The sequence below is a fragment of the Natator depressus genome, chromosome 9, assembly GCF_965152275.1.
Source record: "Natator depressus isolate rNatDep1 chromosome 9, rNatDep2.hap1, whole genome shotgun sequence".
Lineage (NCBI taxonomy): Eukaryota > Metazoa > Chordata > Testudines > Cheloniidae > Natator > Natator depressus.
Window position 1 is genome coordinate 21,584,889 of NC_134242.1, and position 21,994 is coordinate 21,606,882.

At 42.0% G+C, this 21,994-nt stretch overlaps 1 protein-coding gene across 2 annotated transcripts in view; it reads left to right on the top strand.

Moving 5' to 3' along the window:
• KPNA4 (karyopherin subunit alpha 4) overlaps positions 1 to 21,639 on the top strand; it is a 59,196-nt gene extending 37,557 nt beyond the window's left edge. For both annotated transcript variants that reach the window (XM_074963652.1, XM_074963654.1), the window contains exons 15-17: positions 7,431 to 7,593; positions 18,561 to 18,655; positions 19,726 to 21,639. In XM_074963652.1, the coding sequence (XP_074819753.1) occupies positions 7,431 to 7,593; positions 18,561 to 18,655; positions 19,726 to 19,824 (357 nt within the window). In that variant the 3' untranslated portion in view covers positions 19,825 to 21,639. The remainder of the gene's footprint in view (positions 1 to 7,430; positions 7,594 to 18,560; positions 18,656 to 19,725) is intronic.
• Positions 21,640 to 21,994: the final 355 nt, after the last annotated feature.

The following is a 21,994-nucleotide window of genomic DNA, read 5'->3' on the forward strand; positions in this document are numbered from 1 at the left end:
AGTTTTTATAGTTCTAGAGGTATAAAGTTTTTGTCTGATAATTTTAGCGTTAGTCTCCCTGACTTGGGGAGCACATCCCCTGTACCCATTAGGGTACTGGACTATGCCCAGGACTCTGGGCTTCAAAATTTGTCTCCCTGCCTGTGATCCTTCTCGGTCAGCGACAACCACTAGTGCTGCTTGTACTGCCTCTTGGCAAGCCCACTGTCTGCCGTATGTTCCCCGGCCATACCGAGAAAGGTTGGGAACCTGGCCGTAAGCCAATAGAAGAGGCCACAAGGCCACAATTGGACCCAGGCCAGGGACCCTCCACCCCGAACAGTGATGTGACTCAGCAAGGAGTATGCTTCCTGCCACGAGGTCTGACTCATGAGCAAGGGAGTCTACCCCCAACAAATCCAATAAGACCCTGCCAAAGGAAGAGCAGGGAGCATTCTCATAATCATGAGACTCTTTCTCTAAATCCACTTTAAAGAAGTTGGATTCAGACTTGACTAAACTGTGCAAGTCTGTAAGCTCAGCCCAAGAGAACTTCAGACATCCTAAGTCTGAGACATGACAAGAAAGCCCATGAGTCTAGGGCTCCATCGGCTCTGGACTGTGATCCGGCAATGCCTCTGGTACCCCCAGACACAAACCCCGGGATCTGCCAGAACTGATGAAAACCGAACACAGACAGCACTGGTTACCTGTGGTACCATCTTTGTCTTCAACAGCTGTGGCACAGACGGTCTTTGCTGCAGCTTTGTGCAGACAGGACCCCGCTCACTCCAGGAATTGCTGAGACTTACACTCCTCCTAAGGACATCTTTGCTCGTGCAGACCTGGAGTCTCCTGATCCATCAGTTTCCTCCCTCTTGAGAGAGGTTATAACTCCCCTAGGGAGCTGGCCTTTGGGAGGAGTCTGTCTTCCATTCCATCTTCAGGCTATGATTTCTGTCCAACAACTCTGTTGGTATAACTTTTTGAATGGGAATCAACTTTCTTCTCATTGGGAGATTCCGAACTGCCCAATGAATCTTTATTCCTTCCTCCAAGATACAATGTTCCAGTCAGAAAACCTGGAATACCTTGGGACCCCCCTCCATCTCATTGCCTGTCTCAGAACCATCGGTACCCCATGCCACGGGGACCTCTGCAGCCCCTATTTGACCCATCATGTTGGCCGTACTGGGGGCTGTGGGACCAGTACCATCCCACAACGTCAGTCCGGTGTGCTAGGGAGTCACCCCTTCCCACCCCTCTAAGAGGCCAACTGAAGCTGCCTCCATATCCTACTGAGGAATATTCACTGGATCCAGTGGTTCCACTGAAACTGAGGAGATTGGAATCATTGCCTCATCTGGAGACAAAGATGGCAATGTTTCCATTCCCACCCCCACGGACTATCAGCAGTTCCAGGAATTCCTTTGCAGAAGTGGAGGGGAGCTACAGATTCCTCATGAGTAGGTTCAAGATCCTCAGCACAAGCTCCTGGACATCCTTCAGACCCCTGGCTCCAGTTAAATAGTATTTCTGTTAGCCAACTAGAGCAGTCTGGCATATTCCAGCTACCTGTGCCCCTACCCCAGGAGGACAGAGAAACTGTACTATGTTCCAGCCAAAGGGGCAAAATTTCTGTTTTGTCACACTGCTCCTAACTTTTTAGTCATCCAGGCCACCATGGAGAGATGTAGGCATCAACACCCCCAATCTATCCTGACTGACAAGGAGGGCAAGCGTCTTGACTTATTGGGAAAGAAGGTCTTTTCTTCTAGTCTCCGGTTCAGGATATCCATCTACCCAGCACTAATGGCTAAGAATGACTTCTGATCTATTCAGATTCATGGAATTTACTGATAGTCTCCCACATCAGGACAGCACTTGTTTCCAGGCTCTCATAGAAGACAAAATAGTTTCCAGGCCCACTCTCCAATCAGCAATAGATGCAGCTGATACAGCTTCCAGGGCAACTACTATTGCCATCATAATGCATAGAGTTGTGGCTCCATACTTTGGGGACTAGCACACAGTTGAGTCACATCTGTTTAATCAGAAGACAGATGAGTCCTTATGGATTTTAAAGGACTCCGGGGCCACCCTCAGCTCCCTGAAAATATATATACCTGCCCCAAAGAGAAAATTCTACTGACAGACTAGCTTAGACAGATGGGTTAGTAGTACTTCCACCAGAGAAGATAGAGGTTCAAAAGACTCATTTCTCTGCAGCTTCTGCAACAGATTCCTCATCCCAGTCCTAGCCCTCAGCTTAAATTGTTATTTTTGATGGGAGCTTGAAAGCGGCAACCACTAAGTCCAAAAACTGACTTCCATACACCATTTGGGGGTCATCTAGCACACTTTTTCAACACCTGGAGTGCAATAACAGATAAATGGGTGCTGAACATCATTCATTCCAGTTATACAACAGTTCGTCCCTGCCCCCTCAAAAAACCCCTTCCCCATCCTCTCGGGGGTGGGGTGGGGGGCACTCTAATGAGAATATTCTCAAACAAGAAGTAGAATTTCTCATACAGCAAGGAGCAATAGAGTGGGTTCCTCTTTGGTACCAAGGGAGTGGTTTTTACTTGACACGGTTCATAGAACATAGAAAGGCAGCTTTGGAGACCCATTCTTGACCTTCATAATTTCACCCACTTTATTTACAAACTCAAGTTTTGAATGATGATGTTGGCATCTATGATTTCCATTCTTGGAAAAGGACATGTCGTTTACAGCTCTTGACATGAAAGACTCTTACTTTCATGTGGACATCCACTCCACTCCCAGACGCATTCTTGGATTCATGGTGGATTCAAACCACATTCAATACAGAGTATTCCCTTTCAGCATTGCTACCACCTCCAGTATCTTTACCAAGGTGTTCTCTGTTGTAGCAGCCTATATCAGATGCCATGGTTTCACTGTTTTCCCTTACCTCAGTGACTGTCCCCTGTCACCATGTCACACCAAGAGGCCTATGCATCAACTTTGACAATGACTCCTCTCCTTTTTGGGGGTCAGTGCAAACACCGAGAAATCCATTCTCACCCCTACAGAGATTTCGTCAGGGCGTCCTTAAATTCAATCATGGCAAGAGCTTACCTGCTGAAGGACAGGCTTCAGGCTATGAAAACAACCCCAGAGTACCAGTCCAGAGCTCTCTTTCCTAGGCTATATGGGCTCATACTTTTATGTCGCACCATTTGCAGTCCTTCATCTTTGTTACTTACAAGCATGACTTCAACTTGTATTCTCACCAAACTGACATGAGCACCGTAGTGACGGTTGCCAAAGTAATATTGTCCCTGTTAAGGGGAAGAATCGCCATCAGGTGTTCATCAGCGCTCCCTTCCTCGCTGCCACACTGGACAGGATGATCATTACCAATTTATCTCTGTTGGGTTGGGGAGCCCATATGAACAATCATACATCTGAAGAGTCCAGGAGGCACATAGATATTCTAGAACTGCGAACAGTTCAAAGGGCTTGTGAAGCTTTTGGTCAGACCACCTGAACTATGTCTACCCTCCACTACCATTCCTGCCTCGAGTTTTGTGCAGTATTTGGCAAGACATGGCATGGGTTATTCTCATTGCCTCCAACTAGCCCAGACAGCTTTGGTTCCCTAACCTCCTACACATGTCGTCACTGGTACCAATAGTTATTCCTACTTTTCCTGATCTCCTTACCCAAAGGAATGGCAAAATCAATCATACCAACTCATGTCTGCTTCATCTCAGAGCCTGTTTTTTGGATGGGCATCATTCTTAGAGCAATCATGTTCTGAAGCTATAAAGAATATCTTTTCTAATAGTAGGAAGGATTCCACTAGAAAATGTTACCTAGAAAAATGCTTCTACTTAGCTATTTGAGTACATCAGACACCTACTCCTCAGAAGCTGCATGTTTTCCTCTCAGTCTGGGCTGTGCTCTTTCCTGAAACACAACAGATTTGTCCATCAGCTCCTTATGGATCCAGTTGGCAGCAATCAGTGCATATCATCCACCTTCACAGGGCTACTGAGTCTTCATGCCCCAATGACTAGTAGATTCTGTAAAGGGCAAATCTGATCTTCCACCTCCTCTTGGGGTAAGAGCTCGTTCTACAAGAGTACAAGCGATGTCTATGGCATTGCTTCAAGAGGTATTTCTACTTGACATCTGCAAGGCAGCTACATGGAGTTCCATCCACACATTTGTGAGACACTGTCTTGATACAAGCAGTCTTTCATTCAGCTCTGCTGTCTACACCCTTGCATCCTCCTACTATTTGAGTATTGCTTGTCAATTATCCACTGTAGAATACACATAGGACCAGCACTGGAAGGAGAGAAAGTTGTTTACCTTATAGTAGCTGGAGGTTCTTTGAGATGTATGGTCCCTATCTGTATTCCACTACCTACCCTACTTCCCCTCTGCTTCAGATCTTCTCTGATTCATGGTAGAGAAGGAACTGGAGAGGCAGCGAGTCCATGCTGCCCTCTTATCTCCTCTGTCAGAAGCACGAGGTGAGCCCATGCACACATGCGGACCAACAGACACTGCTTTCAGAATGCTCTGACTTGGGGCACATGGAGCATATTCGCACCCACAGTGGAATACAGATAGGGACCACACATCTCAAAGAACCTCCAGTTCTGTAGTACCTTATAGTAGGGCTGTCGATTTAATTGCAGTTAACTCACACGATTAACTTAAAAAAATTAATCGCCGCTTTAATTGCACTGTTAAACAATATTTATATTTAATAGACAGAAGAGACAAGAAGGAAAGACTACATGAAATAAGAAAAAAGTTTATTCAAAGTATATACTGAACAGTATAAGAAAGTTGCCTACCTTATAGTACTGTAGGTACTATACTATAAGGTAGGGCTGTCAAGTGATTAAAAAAATTAATTGCGATTAATCGCACGATTAAACAATAATAAAATACTATTTAAATGTTTTTGAATATTTTCTACATTTTCAAATATATTGATTTCAGTCACAGCATAGAATAGAAAGTGTACAGTGCTCACTTTATATTATGATTTTTATTTCAAATATTTGCACTGTAAAAATGATAAAAGCAATAGTATTTTTCAGTTCACCTCATACAAGTTCTGTAGTGCATTTTCTTTATCATGAAAATGCAACTTACAAATATATATATTTTTGTTACATAACTGCACTCAAAAACAAAACAATGTAAAGCTTTAGAGCCTATAAGTCCACTCAGTCCTACTTCTTGTTCAGTCAATCACTAAGACAAACAAGTGTGTTTACATTTATGGAAGATAATGCTGCCTGCTTCTTGTTTACAGTGTCACCTGAAAGTGAGAACAGGCATTCACATGGCAATTTTGTAGCTGGCGTTGCAAGGTATTTACATGCCAGATATGCAAAACATTTGTATGCCCCTTCATACTTCGGCCACCATTCCAGAGGACATGCTTCTGTGCTGATGACACTTGTTCAAAAAGTAATGCATTAATTAAATTTGTGACTGAACTTCTTGGGGGAGAATTGTATGTCTCCTGCTCTGTTTTACCCACATTCTGCCATATATTTCATGTTATAGCAATCTCAGATGATGACCCAGCACATATTTTTCGTTTTAAGAACACTTTCACAGCAGATTTGACAAAACGCAAAGGAGTTACCAATGTGAGATTTCTAAAGATAGCTGCAGCACTTGACCCAAGGTTTAAGAATCTGAAGTGCCTTCCAAAATCTGAGCGGGACAAGGTATGGAGCATGCTTTCAGAAGTCTTAAAAGAGCAATTCTCCGATGCAGAAATTACAGAAAAAAGAAAATCAACCATCTGCTGGTGCAGGAGTGGGCAAACTTTTTGGCCCGAGGGCCATATCGGGGTGGGGAAATTGCATGCAGGGCCATGAATGTAGGGCTGGGACAGGGAGTGCGGGGTGTGGGAGGGGGTGCGGTGTGCAGGAAGGGGGCTCAGGGCAAGGGGTTGGGGAACAGGAGGGGTGCAGATCGTACGAGGGGGCTCAGGGAAGGGGGTTGGGGTGCAGGAAGGGATGCACAGTGCGGGAGGGGGCTCAGGGCAGTGGTGCAGGGAGGGGTGTGGAGTGTGGGAGGGGGCTCAGTGCAGGGGGTTGGGGCGTAAGAGGGGTGCGGGGTGTGGCAGGGGGCTCAGGGCAGGGGGTTGGGGCGCAGGAGGGATGTGGGTTCCAGACCAGCGCCACTTACCTGGGGTTGCTACAGGGTGGCAGTGGCACACACTGGGGCCAAGGCAGGCTCCCTCCCAGCCCCGCGCCGCTCTGGGAAGCGGCCATCACCACATCCCTGCAGCCCCCGGGGGAGCAGAGAGCTCTGTGCTGCCCTTGCCTATGGGTACCTCCCCTGAAGTTTCTGTTGGCCCCATTCCTGGCCAATGGGAGCTTCGGGGGAGGTACCCACAGTCAAGGACAGCACGCGGAGTCTTCTGCCTCTCCTCCCCAGGGGCCGCAGGGACGTGGTGCCAGCCACTTCCCAAGCAGCGTGGGGCCTGCAGCGTGGCAATCCTGCAGGCCAGATCCAAAGCCCTGAGGGGCCAGATCCGGCCCACGGCCCATAGTTTGCCCACCCCTGTGCTGGTGGCATCTGACTCAGATGATGAAAATGAACATGCATCAGTCCATATTGCTTTGGATTGTTATCGAGCAGAATCTGTCATCAGCATGGACATGTTCTCTGGGATGGTGGTTGAAGCATGAAGGGACATCTGAATCTTTAGCGCATCTGGCAAGTAAATATCTTGCAACGCCGGCTACAGCAGTGCCACATGAGTGCCTGTTCAGACTTTCAGGTGACACAAACAAGAAGCAGGCAGCATTATCTCCCACAAATATGAACACACTTTTGTCTGAGCAAGAAGTAGGATTGAGTGGACTTGTAGGCTCTACAGTGTTACATTTTTATTTTTGCATGCAGTTATTTTTGTACATAGTGCTACATTTGTAAGTTCAACTTTCATGATCGAAGTTGCACTGCAGTACTTGCAATGGGGGAATTGAAAAATACTATCATTTTCCTTTATCATTTTTACAGTGCAAATATTTGTAATAAAAATAAAGTGAGCACGGTACACTTTGTATTCTGTGTTGTAATTGAAATCAATATATTTGAAAATGCATAAAACTTCCAAAAATATTTAAATAAACAGTATTTTATTATTGTTTAAAAGCGAGATTAATCATGATTAATTTTTTTAATCGCTTGACAGCCCAAACTTATAGTATAGTACCTATAGTACTATAAGGTAAGCAACTTCCTTATACTGTTCAGTGCATACTTTGAATAAACTTTTTTCTTATTTCATGTAGTCTTTCCTTCTTGTCTCTTCTGTCTATCAAAAATATTTTTTTGTGGTGCCAGTAGCTTCCCTTCCTTTTCTTGCATCTTTTTACCTCTCACACACTATTTACTGTTACATTTAACTTTATGTATGTTTCCTTTCCTAGGTGGCATATCTAATTCAACAAAATGTAATTCCTCCCTTTTGCAACTTGTTAACAGTAAAAGATGCTCAAGTTGTACAAGTAGTGCTGGATGGACTAAGTAATATATTAAAAATGGCTGAAGATGAAGCAGAGACCATAGCCAATCTTATAGAAGAGTGTGGAGGTATGATTTTTGAATAACTAGTTGGTGTTACCGTTATTATAACTAATGGTTTGAACATTAACCACAAATATACTCATGGACTTTGCCGTTTACTGCATCTTTGTCTTATTTTTTGTTTAACTGTTTGTATCAAACCTCAGTATAAGGTTCACTTAGTGATTTGAGATATTTTAACAAACTTTTCTATTCGAAGAAACCTTAAATTGAATATATGTAGTATATATGACCTAACTAGAAAAATATATTTCACAAATTAGTACATGGAGGGTACCTTTACCTCATAGGCTGCAAACTGAATCAGACTTGGTCAAATTATGCCCAGGTAAATTTTAAAACAAAATATTAAGTGGTAATTTTGTTAATGGCTTTCAGGCATGTTTTTATTTTTTTAAATTGTTAAACACTTAAACAGCTACCATCCAGTTGGCGCTCTCTTTGAGGAAAATAAACCATTTTAGTATTAAATGTTTAATTTAGTTACCACTACAAGTTCTATGGAAAACTCCTACGTTGCAGGTAACTTCACTGAGATAAGAGAGTGGTGCTCCTTGAAATAAGAAATGCCAAGTCCATGGATGTATAGTATGAATAGATGAAGTTCAGGAGGGAACATTCTAAAGTGAGAGGTATTTGAGTAACTATATATTATGTTTAAAATAAACTCTTAGAACTTCTTGATATATTTAGCTGTGCCTCTGTCTGCTGGATGGATAGATACATATTAGATAGATTCTACACAGCGGTAGTACAGTCTAATTGTCTAGGTAATCACCATAGCATCTGAGCACCTCAAACTTGATTCAGTTTTTATTTTCCCCAAATCTCTGGGAAACTTTTACAGTTAGAGAACTGAGGCACAGAGTGACTTGCCAAAAGTCATACAGGAAGTCTGTGACAGAGTTGGTAATTAAACCAGATTCTCAGTTTCAATAGAGTGATTTAATTATGACTCTTTTGTAAGGCAGCATAAAACTCTCTGCTACTTTTATCTTCATGTACTACTTGTTTGATAAGTATGATTAGTAGGACACATCTCAGGCTTTTTCTTTATATCTGACATAATTCTGCCATTAAGGACTTGTCTACACATGTTAAAGTGGATTAAACTAAACCGGAACAAATGTATTCCAGAGTAAGTATACACACATGCAGCTAATCAGGAACAATCCCATGGGGAGAAAAGCCTATATATAATATATATATATTTTGAATACTATGGAGATATGGTAGCCACAAGAGGGAGAAACTGCCTTTTGCCACTTAGTAGATAAAATGGCAAAAAAATTTTGCTAAGGCAGAGTTAAGCTGCCCAGTGGGAGTTCATGTCCTTGCAGAACATTTGGTTCAGCAAACTTCAGGAAACCAGTAAATATGGAGTTATGATACATGCTCATGTAACCTTGACTCTGGTCCCCTGGAGCTGGGAATAGCCAGTGGGATTTATCTGCATACTCTCTGCAGCTGCATTCAGTTTGTGAGTTGTAGTTGTGTTGACTGACTGGTTTAACTGTGGAGGCAATAGGTGGGACAGGTTGGAAAGGGTGTATTTGAGCTGACGAGTTAGATTAGTTTGAGAGGCCTCACAGAGCTGTGATTGTCATATGAGGAGATCAAAGTTTGCACTCACCTTGTGTATGAGTAACGGAAAGGGCAGAATGTGAACCCTGAGGAGCTAGCTATATCATTTTATTTCAAAATTGTGATAGGTTGTCTTAGGGTACATCTACCCTGGAATAAAAGACCCGAGGCATGGCTGCAGCTGGCCCAGGTCAGCTGACTCAGGCTTGAGCTGCAGGGCTAAAAATTGCAGTGTAGATGTTTGGGCTCAGGGACCCTCCCCACTTGTGGAGTCCAAGGGCTCAGGCTCCAGGCTAAGCCCAAACAACTACACAGAAATTTTACATCCCTGCACCAGCGACTCAGGCCAGCCACGGGTGTTCAATTACTTTGTAGATGTACCATTTAGTAGCAAGGCGCTAGGGGGTGGGGAGAATCTTGACACAGGGATTATCAGCAGTCAGGTGGGTTATGAGAGCAGTCTGTGGGTTTACTGATGGGTAAGGACAAGTATAGATTTAGATGTATCCTGTGACTAAGTATAAAGTGGTTGTTAAATTTCACAAGTGTGGTACTCTGTCAGAAGTAAAGGCTAAGTATTTTACTATAGGGCAGGGTAGTTCCTTTCCTATAGAGTGAAAAGGCAGGGTGCAAATGTGTTATGGGTGTTTTGGGGCATCACTTTAAGAGGGATAGTTAAGGTACGCTCCCACATAACCTTAACTCTTTTTTTCGGGCTTTGTGAAGTTTGGGCTCTTTGAGTAATTGCACATCATATCCATTGTAGGTGTGTTTTTTCCCCTCAGTAGCATCCATTGGGGTGGCTTGAGTGCCCTCTGCCGCATGCTGTTGTGTGCTGGTATAAAAGAGCAGAGCTTTCGCCATCCCCATCCAGTTCCATCTTATCACCAGTGATGGCTGGTGCAAATGCAGACTTGGTTAATTCAAGTACTTCTCTCGTTCTTCTTTGTATATAGTTAGGTATAGTAAGTTTTTTTTAGTCAATTGTTGATGATTGAACAGCTAGGTTTCCATTTTTGGTCTCTTTTGACCCTTTGTCCTCTTTCACTGCTGGTACTGGAATGATACCTTGCTCACCGAGGTTTAAATCCTGCAAGACTTCTGCAAATCCTGTTCCAGTCAGCTACCTGCATCTGTCCTGCCTGAAAGCTTAGGAGAATCCCACATCAGTGACACATTTCATCTGTAAAAGTTTCAAACCCCACTCAAAAAGAGATAGGGAGGCATGGCTTAAGTTCTTGCTTATGGAAGCAGCACTTCAACCCCCATCAGAGAGGGTCACAGGAGTAAAGTGCCCCAAGTACTTCATCTTCAGTACGGAGCATCCCAACAGATGTCTGCAGTTCCTCAGTCCCATTCCCCTGTACCAAAAAAAAAAATTCAGACCTTTCTCAGGTTCCACCTCTTGCTCTTCTGCGTTGCTACTGAAGCACGACCAAGGCAGACGCTCCACAAAGCGTTTGAGAGAGAGGCCATCCCTGAAAAGCTCGTCACCTCCCAAGGGGGTCTCACTGCCTCCGGACTCTGTGCCATGTTTGTTAAGGCCATTCCTTGAAGGACACTTGCAGACCCAACAGCCAGTGCCAGTCCCAATCACCCTGGCAGCACATGCAGTTGCAGAAGACTTGCTTAGCCTCTTAGTACTGGTATTGCCGACAGCAGAAGGCTCGCAGCCAGTGCCAGTGCCTGCAGCTTATACCTCACCACATCTAGATCCTGCGATACCATTACTCAAACCTCTGTTGAAGCCTGTCTTGTTGAGAGGAGAGCCTCCTATGATTTTGGCAGTACTGCTATCACCAGGCTCAGACTGTCTCTCATCAGTCCCATCTGCATCGACCACTACTTTGCCTCAGGCATTTGACTCTTTGGACACAGAAGTGAAGTCCTCTCTATCTTGTCCAGGACACTACATCTCCTATCAGAGTTGTTGGGACCATGGGCTATCCAGCAACGGGTCCAGGCTTATATCAATGGCCATTCTGGCACTGTGGAGCCTTCCCCTCCAGCCAGGTCCTCCCCTCAACATTCTTGGACACAGTCATGAAGGGTGCACCAGAGACACCAGAACAGAGAGCACCATCCCCTGGTACCAAGACTGGTTCCAGGCAGCCTCCCCACCACAACTTATGGACCAGCCACCATCTCGGATAAGAGAGGCTCATCCCATCTAGTCACCTCTTCCAAATAGGCATTTTGATGGGATATTCAAGGACAGTGTACTAGCTAACTTAGTTCTGTCTGTTCCCCATCTTTTATTTACCAATCCCTTACCTCACTTCCTAAGTGCATGGGCCCACATAATGTCAGATTGGTGGGTCTTAAGCGTGGTAGAATGGGGGGTGTACCATCCAGTTTATTTCTACCCTTCCCCTGTCCCTCTTCAGGAATCACTCTCTCACGAGATTGCCCTTCAGCAGGAGGTCCAGTGTCTTCTTCAGGCAGGGTCCACAGAGGAAGTTCCATTGTCCCTCGGGACAAGACTTCTATTCCCTCCACTTCCTGATCCCCAAAGCAAAAGGGGGTTTCGGGCCTATTTTAGATCCAAGAGAGCAGCTTACCTTTCGGGGAAAGAGAACATGGTAGCAGATCAGCTGAGCAGATCCTTCTCCAATCAACTTAACCAGTCATTACATCCAGAGATAACTAAGTCCATCTTCCATCTGGGGGGAACTCCCCAAGTGGATCTGTTTGCAACAAGAACCAACAGAAAATGCTCTCAGCTCTGTTCCTGGAGAGGGCTCAGCCAAGGCTCACTGACAGATCCCTTTCTCCTATCCTGGAAGCATTTCCTTCCATACACCTTCCCTTCAGTTCCTTTACTGCCCAGAATAGCATTCAAAATAAAACAAGACCGTGCTCACCTCATTCTTATAGCACCGCATGGCCTTGTCAACATTGATACGTGACAACTCCTCTAACCCTCCCGTTAGATCTAGACTTAATCCCAGGGGACCATGGACATCTGCTCCTTCCCAAGCTCTCCATCCAGCAGTGTGGCTGCTTCATGGCTGGAGCCTTTTGAAAAAGTCCAAAATGTGCTTCTGAATACCAGAAATCTCTGGACTAGAAATACTTAGCCAGGTAAGTGAAAGCTCTTCTCCATATGGTATTGTAGGAAAGATGTATCTCCAAAGCAAGCACTCCCCACACCCCTGAGTGGCATAAGTTTTTGCCAACATAAGTGGTAATGTAGACATGGCCTACTTTTTTTGTCATTTAATTTCTGGGGGTGGGGTTACAGAAAGAAAACTTGTTAGTAGAAGTCCTTGTGTCCTACATGCTCACTACAAGTGCCAAGTGGACTACTGATCCTTGGCTAGTCTGAGTTTCCCCATACGTTTCCCTCCCCTACTACCATAGTCTCTCTAGGTTTAACACAGAGCTCTACACATCCATCTGCAGCATAGAACGCACAGAGGTGTGAAGTGGCCCATTCATCTCAATGTTATGGTCTCATCTGAAGGCAGGGTGGATTTGATTTAAATCAAATTGCTTTTAAATCATTTAAATCACTAGTCGGGAAGACTCGATTTAATCATGGATTTCTACATAAAAGTGCATTCTTGTTGGTTGTTATAACCTTAATACATATTCTTCACAACTCAGAGATAGATGTAGATTTCAGTTTTAGAAGGTACACACTATACATTTTTAAAGTGATTTATTTTGAAAACTTTTCAGATTAGTTTTACAGCTATATCAGAAGATAAATGCTTTGGTTATTTCATTTACCAAACGTAATTGAAGCAGATATTTATGAAGTCTTTAGGAGGTGAACTATCTCCAATTCAACATGTTAATCATTAATATGTGGAGGATTTTCTTGCCATGTTGTATTTGGATGAGAACATCACCAGACAGAGATTTTTAAATTATTTTATTTAACTAAAACAACATTATGTATTCTGGATTTTTTTCTTCGACAGCAAACATATAATAATTTAACAAAACAAGGATATGAATTTTTGAATTTAGTTAAACGTTCAGGTTTTTTAAAATCGGGGGGGGGGGGGTTGTTAAAATTGTTTTTAACTAAAATAGTTAAATGAAATATTAAAAAAAAAAAATTTAAATCAACTGTGTCAGCCAGGTCAACATGAGAAGCTTAAGATATTGGCTTCTGCAGCTAACTTAGTCGTCTTCACCTACATTTTCCTGTTTTTTCATAATCTGGAAAAGAAAAACAACCTTTCCTGCTTTTTCAGGTCCCAAATGATTTCTCAATTTGGAATGAATTAGTCCAAAGGAAGAAAATATATTCTTTCTACACTGGCAGAAGAAGCTACTGCTGTTAAAAGTGAGATTATCACTTCAATAGTCTCTGAATCCAAGTGCTTAAGTGACTTCCACCAGTTCACTGGTGTGTCTTTCTTTAAAACATCATCAGCAAACATATATTTCTTGAATGGTTCACCCTTAGCTCTGAAGTTTATTGTAGTTGGCGTTATGGAGGGATGATTGCTGGATGAGCCAACTCCTCTTCTTCAACAATTAAGGTTTGACCCTGGTACCGAGTATTGAGAATATTTGCAAGAAAATGAGCTGCAGATAGTGCTGGTCCTGTTCATTTTTTTTAATGCTTGTAATGTAACTCTCTCATTGCGTATTTCTCTTTTTAAGCTCTTACTCAGTTCCTTCCAAATTTCAGCAGCGTCAGCAATAAAACAGCTATTTCCCTGCATTTTGTTCAAGGCTACAGAAATAGGCTTCAGGGTACTCAGAATGTGTTCAACATTTCTCTTAAGCCCAATGTTGAGAACTTTGGCTGTGACAATGCCATCTATTTTTTCACTATTTTGTTTCACAAACTGTCATCAGATTAGGCCAGTTCTTGATATAGTGCTCAAAACAGTCCACTACTGAGTTCCATCGCACATCTTGTGGGAGAGTTAGCTTGGTTCCTCCCACTTTTTTCAGAGCAGCTGCTGCAAAGCGGTTGTTATGGAAGTATTTTGCAATTTCAACAACATTAGCCTTTATTTCTGGACCACTGAAGTCTTTGGCTAGGAGGTGCATCAAATGAACACTGCAACTGTGTGTTATTAGCTTTGGACTCTCTTCTAAATTTCTTCCTATCTTGGATACATTTACAGCATTGTCTGTGACCAAACTGCGTACTACACATTTGAATATTTTTTCAGTTTGTTATAGCTTTTACTGCTGCTACTTGTAAGTATTCTGCTCGGTGTGCATTTCCTGATGTATCAATTGTTTCTGTAAGGAAGACACTCCTTTCTGTTGTCACACAAGCACATACAACAGGATCATTGTGGACATTGCTCCACCCATCAAGACTCAGGTTAACAATTTCACCCTTTAGACCTTTTGCACGCTGCTCAATTTGTCTTTCATAAACTTTATCCAGCAATTTGCCTGTGACATCTGCTCTGTTGTGTGGACTGTATCCTGGTCTTAATGACTGAACCATGTTAATGAAGTGTGGGTTCTCAATCATAGGGAAAGGAGAGTTTGTTTCATAAACAAACTGGGCAATGTTTCATCAATTACCTCTTTTTGTAATGTGCTGGTTCTCATCACAATCTTATCTATGGTTGTTTCTGGATGATGGAGATTTTTTTTCTTTTTGCTACAGGTGATATACTGTGGCTACGTGACATACGTGACTGAAACACTATCATTGGCAGATAACTCTGAAACTATAGAAAATGATGGTGATCTTGAAGGTGGATAGTCTTCAGAACCCTATATGTTGAGGATGGATTCTCCTAAACAAAATAAGTCAATGCAGTTATTTAATTATTATTACCATACTGCTCATTTGGTATTACTCATTGCATTCACTGACACTCAGCACTACTTTAAAGGTGAAAATGTAAAAGGAAGATCTGCCCATTTCAGCTATTTATTTTTACCACAACTGCATCTAAAATGGTAGTGCCATAGAGTAACTACTATATTTTTTCCTCAAGCATGAGAATTCAAGAGTAGGTCAGAAGGAAGACAGGCAGTCCTTAAGAAAGAAGTATGAAATAAGAAGGTTTACCAACCTGAAGATCCTGAATGTTCAGACATGTTCCTTTCATCATCTTCAACGAAGCTTCCTCCTGAGAAGGAACACTTCTTATAATGTTTCACTCAGGCAACCAGGCCTTGCATTTCTTTGTTGCCCTGTTTGCATTTTGCACACATGCCTGTCTTACCCACAGGTAGAGGAACTTCATTAAAATATTCCCAAACTGGATCTCTTTTACGGCCTGCTGCCGTTATAGGTTTTCCCTTCTAGTGAGAGAATGGTATGGTAGATCTCAAATCAATGAAGGCTACACTCAGAAAGACCTCAAGACTTCTGGAATACGCTGCTCAAACAGTTCCACTTTTGTTTCTACTGCCTGTCCCTCCCTTCTCACATTTATCTCCAGACAACTTCTCCTTGTCCAGATCTATTCCACCCCCAACAATCTTCCATCCATTGAACTTTCTGAAACTTTTCACTTTTAGAGAGAGATAAGGGATTGACTCTGTGTACACAAATTTGCAGAGGGACAATAGAGTTGAGGTGTGTTATTTCTCACCTCTATTTTATTTATTTATTTTAAAAAATGTTTGCTGTTATCTTTGGAGACACAAGTCCACTGTTTGAGAACTGCAAAACTAATCATCTCTGATCGTATCTTCTAGACTGAGTCCCATTGGGTATATAGAAAGATTAACCTAAATAATCTATACAGAAGCCCCTGGAACACCGTAAGATTGGGTCCCTAATCCATGAACTATTGGAACTCATTTACAAAACTTTTCTTAAACATTACATGAATATATTGTCTCCTACTATAGAATTAGAATTTATAATCCTTATTCCATTGTGAGATCTGAGCTATAATGTATCTTAATTAAAATCTTTAGATTTTTTCCTCAAAAAGCATTTTGTCAAAAAAATTCATTTTTTTTTTTAAATCATCGATTTCTTTATCCACCCTGCTGAAGGAGATGAATATAGCCTGAAAAATGAGAAGTGTGAACTGCTCCATTCATGTCAGTGGGTGTTCTCATCTCCCCTTCACTGTCCAGCAGAGTTTTTGATATGGGTCAAGCATGCCCATTCTCGTCTCCTCACACGAGTGTCAGTAGTGTGTTCTTGGTACATGCTTCAAACATACCTGTTCTAAACTCCCCGTACAGAGGGCAGAGCTTCCCCAGATACTGGCTCTGGTGGGGTGGCGGTAGGGAGTGGAGCTTGACCCTCAAATAAGGCAAGCTCTGTTCCAGAACCCAGCTCGCAGAAGGTGTGCGGTTAGACCCCCATAATTTGGCAGGTACCCCCCCCTCAAGATCCCAGCTCACATGGTGGAAGGGAGAGGGGCTCAGATCCCACCCCCGAAAGACAAGCTCCCTCCAGAAGCTGGGGCACATGGGGGGGTTCAGACCCCCATAGATGGGCAGGAATCCCCCGGATCCTGGTGCACATAAAGGGAGGCAGGGAGCAGAGCTCACATACCTCCAGAGAGGCCTGGGCGTTCATCCCCGCTCACCAGGTGGGTCAAGGAGACTGTCTCAGACCCCCTAGATGGGCAAGAGGCCCCAGATCCTGGCACACATGGTGGGATAAGGATCTGAGGGATCTGAGCCCCTCTCCCTATGCACGTGTACACTGAAGGGGTGAATGTGGGGTCCTGTCCCTGTTCTCCCCCAGCTCCCTGCCACTTATCCTCATGGGTCCTTCACCTGATCCCCCAACTCCTCTGATGTCCCCTGTCACCATTTATCCCTGGCCCCTTGATGCAGTCCCAAAACCCTGACTCTTCCACTCCCCATTGCACCATCCCCTAAAATGCCCTGCTCCTGCAGGCAACTGTTCACATGTCTAATTTTTGAATAAAAATACTTTGATTACATTCCTTCAAAATAAACAAAAATATGCCAGCCAACCTTTTTCCAATTTCTGCTCAAGGTAGGGTTTGAATTGAGGTTGGCTGAGTTGGTCAGATTTGAATAACTATTACTACTTATCCCCTTAAGCCATCTAGCTGGTCTAAAATGTTGAGGTCTAGCAGTCCTGTTAACTTATCTGGCTGCACATGCTCGCTATAATTAAGGCTACGTTTTAGTCACAGGCAATTTTAGTAAAAGTCACAGGCAGTAAACAAAAATTAACGGCCCGTGACCTGTCCATGACTTCTACTGTATACCCCTGACTAAAACTTGGAGGGGGAGGGGGGCCCTTGGGCGGTACTGCAGGTGCACAGGGGGGCGCCGTGGATGCTCGGGGGGAGGGTTGGCGGGGCTGGGGCTGGGAACCGCTGCCAATGGGAGCTACAGGGGTGGTGCCTGCCGGCAGAGGCAGCACATGGAGCTAGGAGCTGTGGGAAGGAAGTTCCTGTAGCCCTTCCGGGGAGCCCGTCCTGGGTAAGCAGTGCCCTGCACTCCAGCCCTGAGTACCCCCACATCCAAACCAGCTGCTGCAGAGGTCACAGAAAGTCATGGAATCTGTGACAAACAAGGATCCTTAACTGTAGGATTAGGCACGTGAATAGGTCCTGAAGAAGAGCTCTGTGGAGCTCAGAAGCTTTTCTCATGAATGGCAGTTAGTCCAATAAAAGGTATTACCTCACCCACCATGACTCTCTCATACTTAACTTTGGAATTTGATTTTGTTATGGATTTACTGACTTTCATCATGAATATTTCAAAGCACTAAAGAGTATGATTGAACTATCTGCTAAAAGCATTAAAAGAAACCTTAATTTTATCTTGATACCAGAGCACACACAACCCTTTTGACTGTTTCCTGTGACTTCTATGTAGTTATACCTTAAAGCCAATTGTCCTTTCAGGATTCCCTATAAAGCAGGGTGCATACTACAGAGCGGATTATCTTCCATGTAGATTAATTTCATGAAATGTAATTGGAAAATATTATGTCCAGTTCATCCCAGTGACTCTCATTTTAAAAGATTTCCTTATTCGCACTGGTATTTGAGGTGCCTTTGTAGCTAAGATGAACAAAGTGAAGTTTGAGTATGATCTGTTGAACCCAAATCATTTTGCAGACTTTTCCCATGATATTTTTAAATAATAAAAAAAGTACTTGATAATTCACAGTATCACAGTATAGCACATAAGAACCATTAACTTAGAACTTGTATTATCATGATGTGTATGGAGCAGGTTGTGCTTGGCTGTCAAATATAATACAGCAGAACCTCGTTTATCCAATCTAATTGGGACCAGGACCAGATCTGATCATCAAAAATCCGGAGAATGGGAAAGTGTGTTGCTGCAGCAGCATCTAGTGGCCACAAGAGAGATTGCCCACTTCTGGCCCTGGAGTCCTGATCAGTTAATGCGGAGAGCCTAACAGAGGGTCAGATAAATGAGATTCTAATTCTACTGTATTTTAATGCTTAATTTAATTCCATCTCTTAAAGGGCTGGAGAAAATTGAACAGCTACAAAATCATGAAAATGAAGACATCTACAAACTGGCTTATGAGATCATTGATCAGTTCTTCTCTTCAGATGATGTAAGTATCTAGTAGCTGTGTAATCTATTCTGCTTTCAGTCATATTTAATCTTTTCTTACAAACATGGTTAAAGAAATAATTACAACAGTTCTTAAATCTTTGTGAGCGTTATAGCATTATTTGTGGTTGTCTCTGAGTAACATAGTGTCAGGTTGTGCAGTTTTATTATTTTGCTACCAAAGAACATCCTCCCAAAGCTGCAGTATTCTCTCACGTGATACAAATAAATGATTCATGCTCTAAAACAAAACATCTTACTGAAATTATAATCTTTTCTGTCTTTATCAATAAAATAGACTAAAAAGAAAGACATTAATATTGACATCAAGAAAAACAAAATTGGTAGCACCAAATTAGCAGGCTCTATAACTTCAAAAATCCCTGTTTAACTTTATTCAGCAGCCATTTAAAAAGTGAAATCACAGGCTAGAATTAGAGAGTAGAGTATATGAAATGTCTGATACTCACCTCATATAACAAAAACCAGTACATGAACACTGTTTAATCCAGATTCATTTGGACAGCCAAAGTAATACTAACTTACACACACACATACTAAAACAGCATTAGAACGTCAAAAATACCAAAGGCATTGCTGGGTAGTTCAGTCATCTTGAGAATAGTCTGGTGGTGGTCTCATTTTAGAAGTATTCAAATATGTGCCGCTGTCTGTGTGTCCACACTACTATTTTTAGTGTGCTAACTGAAGCAGAACCAGCACGTCTATCTACCCAGGCTGCCCTCTCAATTTTGATTCTTCTTTTCTTGTACGAATAGTGTTGCTACACCCTCTCTGTCATTCAGTTTGTAATTCATATTTGAATTCATAAAGTGCTTCGGGGTGATTCAGGGTGAAAGGTATGTAAATATAGTATTGCTGATTGTGAGCCATATGGTGTCAGACTACTACAAGTAGGCTACATCAGCATCTATAGTTTAGCTTCATCTATTGTTTAAAAAACTCATCTAGTCTTATAAGCATTAGAATCGTTCTGTGATGTAAAACTTGTTTCAACTAGTATTTGTCCTCTCTGTACCCATTCAAAGTACTTTTTTGTTTTTTTAATAGATTGATGAAGATCCTAGCCTTGTTCCAGAGGCAATACAAGGTGGAACATTTGGTTTCAATTCATCTGCCAATGTACCAGCAGAAGGGTTCCAGTTTTAGAGTGATATTTTGGTGGTTAGGTACAATGCAGCACTGAATAAAAAATGGTTTGACCCATCAATCTTGGCTCATGGGATCCGCTGCTGCATTAAATCGGGAAAGAAAATGTGAAGATTTCATTTGGAATCACAGAAAAGCCCAAATGAAGTCAAGATGGCGAGTGGGTGCGAATGAGAATGAGTGGCAAAATGTAATGAAAAACTTCACTGAATGCTTATTTAGATTGTTCAAAGAAAAAGGGCTACAGGTCAAAGATCTTCAGTGCCTGAGAAGGAACAATGACTTACTAGAGCAATTGGGGGGGAAAATGCAGTACTATTATCATCAAGCTTTGTAAGCATAAAAGAGAATAGGATGCCCATATAAGTCCAAGGAGAATGAGCCCAGGCCTTGCTATGAAGCACCGTGTGAATGGACAACATTGAATGAATGTCTGGACTCAGCTGTGGAGCCAGGCTCATGTTTCAAACCTGGGGCTCTTCACTCATGAAGCAGACTCCTAGTCCTGGAGTGGCGTGTGTACGAGAGTATGGTTGTGATGCTGTATGTGAACGCATGCAAGCTTGATTCACCTTCAGGGGGCTGATAATAAACCTAGTAAATTATCAAAATGAGTTCATAAGTGTTAACTTACACTGGACACACAAATAAAGACCGGTTTAGCAGCAGACTCTGGTTTACTCCTGCAGCCTGTTTTATTTTATTTTTTCCCTGTTTCTTTTAGTTATTTTTAATTTCTTTCCTGTATGGCTTATTATTAGTTGCTTGTAAAGTCAGAATTTTCAGGAAGGCTTCCCTGTGCATTTGCACCAGATGAATGTTTGATGTTATGAAAAGCTTTCCATATCATCAAAACAAATTTGTGTAGATTTTTGCATGAAAAAACATACATTTCCCTCCAAATAGACTGTGTTGCAGTACATAAGTTGCCATAATAGTAGAAAACAGTAAAATGTAATAAATTCATCATCCTTTTCATTTTCAAAGATAACATAATCTCTTTGCATGTGGTAATCTACAGCATAGCTCATTTTTAGATTTTGTTGAGTCCTGTAACCAAATGTTTCTTTTGTGGTAGAATACCGTGCTGTTCAATGTTACTTGTTTTCAAACTTTGTTTTCTATGAAAATGATATGGAAACTTCTAAAAATTAAATTTGGTGCATATGTACTGCTGAATAAAGACCGAAGAAGAGGTGTGAATAGATGTACAAATCCAATTCCTGGTTTGAATACCTTTAATAATATGCCTAATCTGTCCAATTGTTTTAGACTCTTTTTATCTTAGATGTAGGCAGCCATGAACAATCTATTTTGAGCCACTTTAGAGAGAAAACTTTGTATTTTTAAAACTTGCATAAAAAACATGCAAGTGTTTTTATAATTGGAGTAATGCCTCAGTTTTGAGGTTCTGCACACTAAATTAAAGGTGACATTACAAATTTATACAAAAAGGAGAACTCTTTATAAGGTGGCTCATTGTAGGAAATGCTGTGCCTTCCCCTTTGAGCACAAGTGTTGCATGAACAACAGTTTGCTATAATAAAACATACCGGATTAGTCACCATTAGCATCTATATCTACCTTGTGTTTTAAAATCAACTGGCAATTCTGAAACACTGTAGAATGGATAAAGATTATTTTGTGATCATAACTCTTTGTTGGACTAGAGTATTTTTACAGCATTCCTTGTCATCAGAAACATGGTTAAAGTTTAAAACTAGAAGCAGCAGAAAACTAGCTTGTGAAATTTATCTAAGTAGAGTGCAGGCTAGGCTGTCTTGGGGAAATAAACGTTAAACCTTTAAAACAGCATTGTATTATTATTTGGTGTGTGTCTTTTTGTATAAACTCGAATTGTAGTGAAGAAGTTAAAAAGCATTTGTGTACACAAGCAGGCAAAAAATGGTTAGTTTAACAAAATGTTCATATAAACTGTTACTTCCATACCCTTTTAACCCTTTAATGTGTTTCAGACATACCTCTCAACCTGCCAAAGGCCCAAATATGGGATGCAATATGAGAGACAGACCCAAAGAGAAGAATAGGAACTGTTATTCACGTAGGGAATTTAAGACTGTAAATAGCTTTCTACAACTTCACTTCCCTGTTTCTTTATATCTAATAAAAATAATATGCAATAATAAGTGAGAAGACACAATTTGTATAG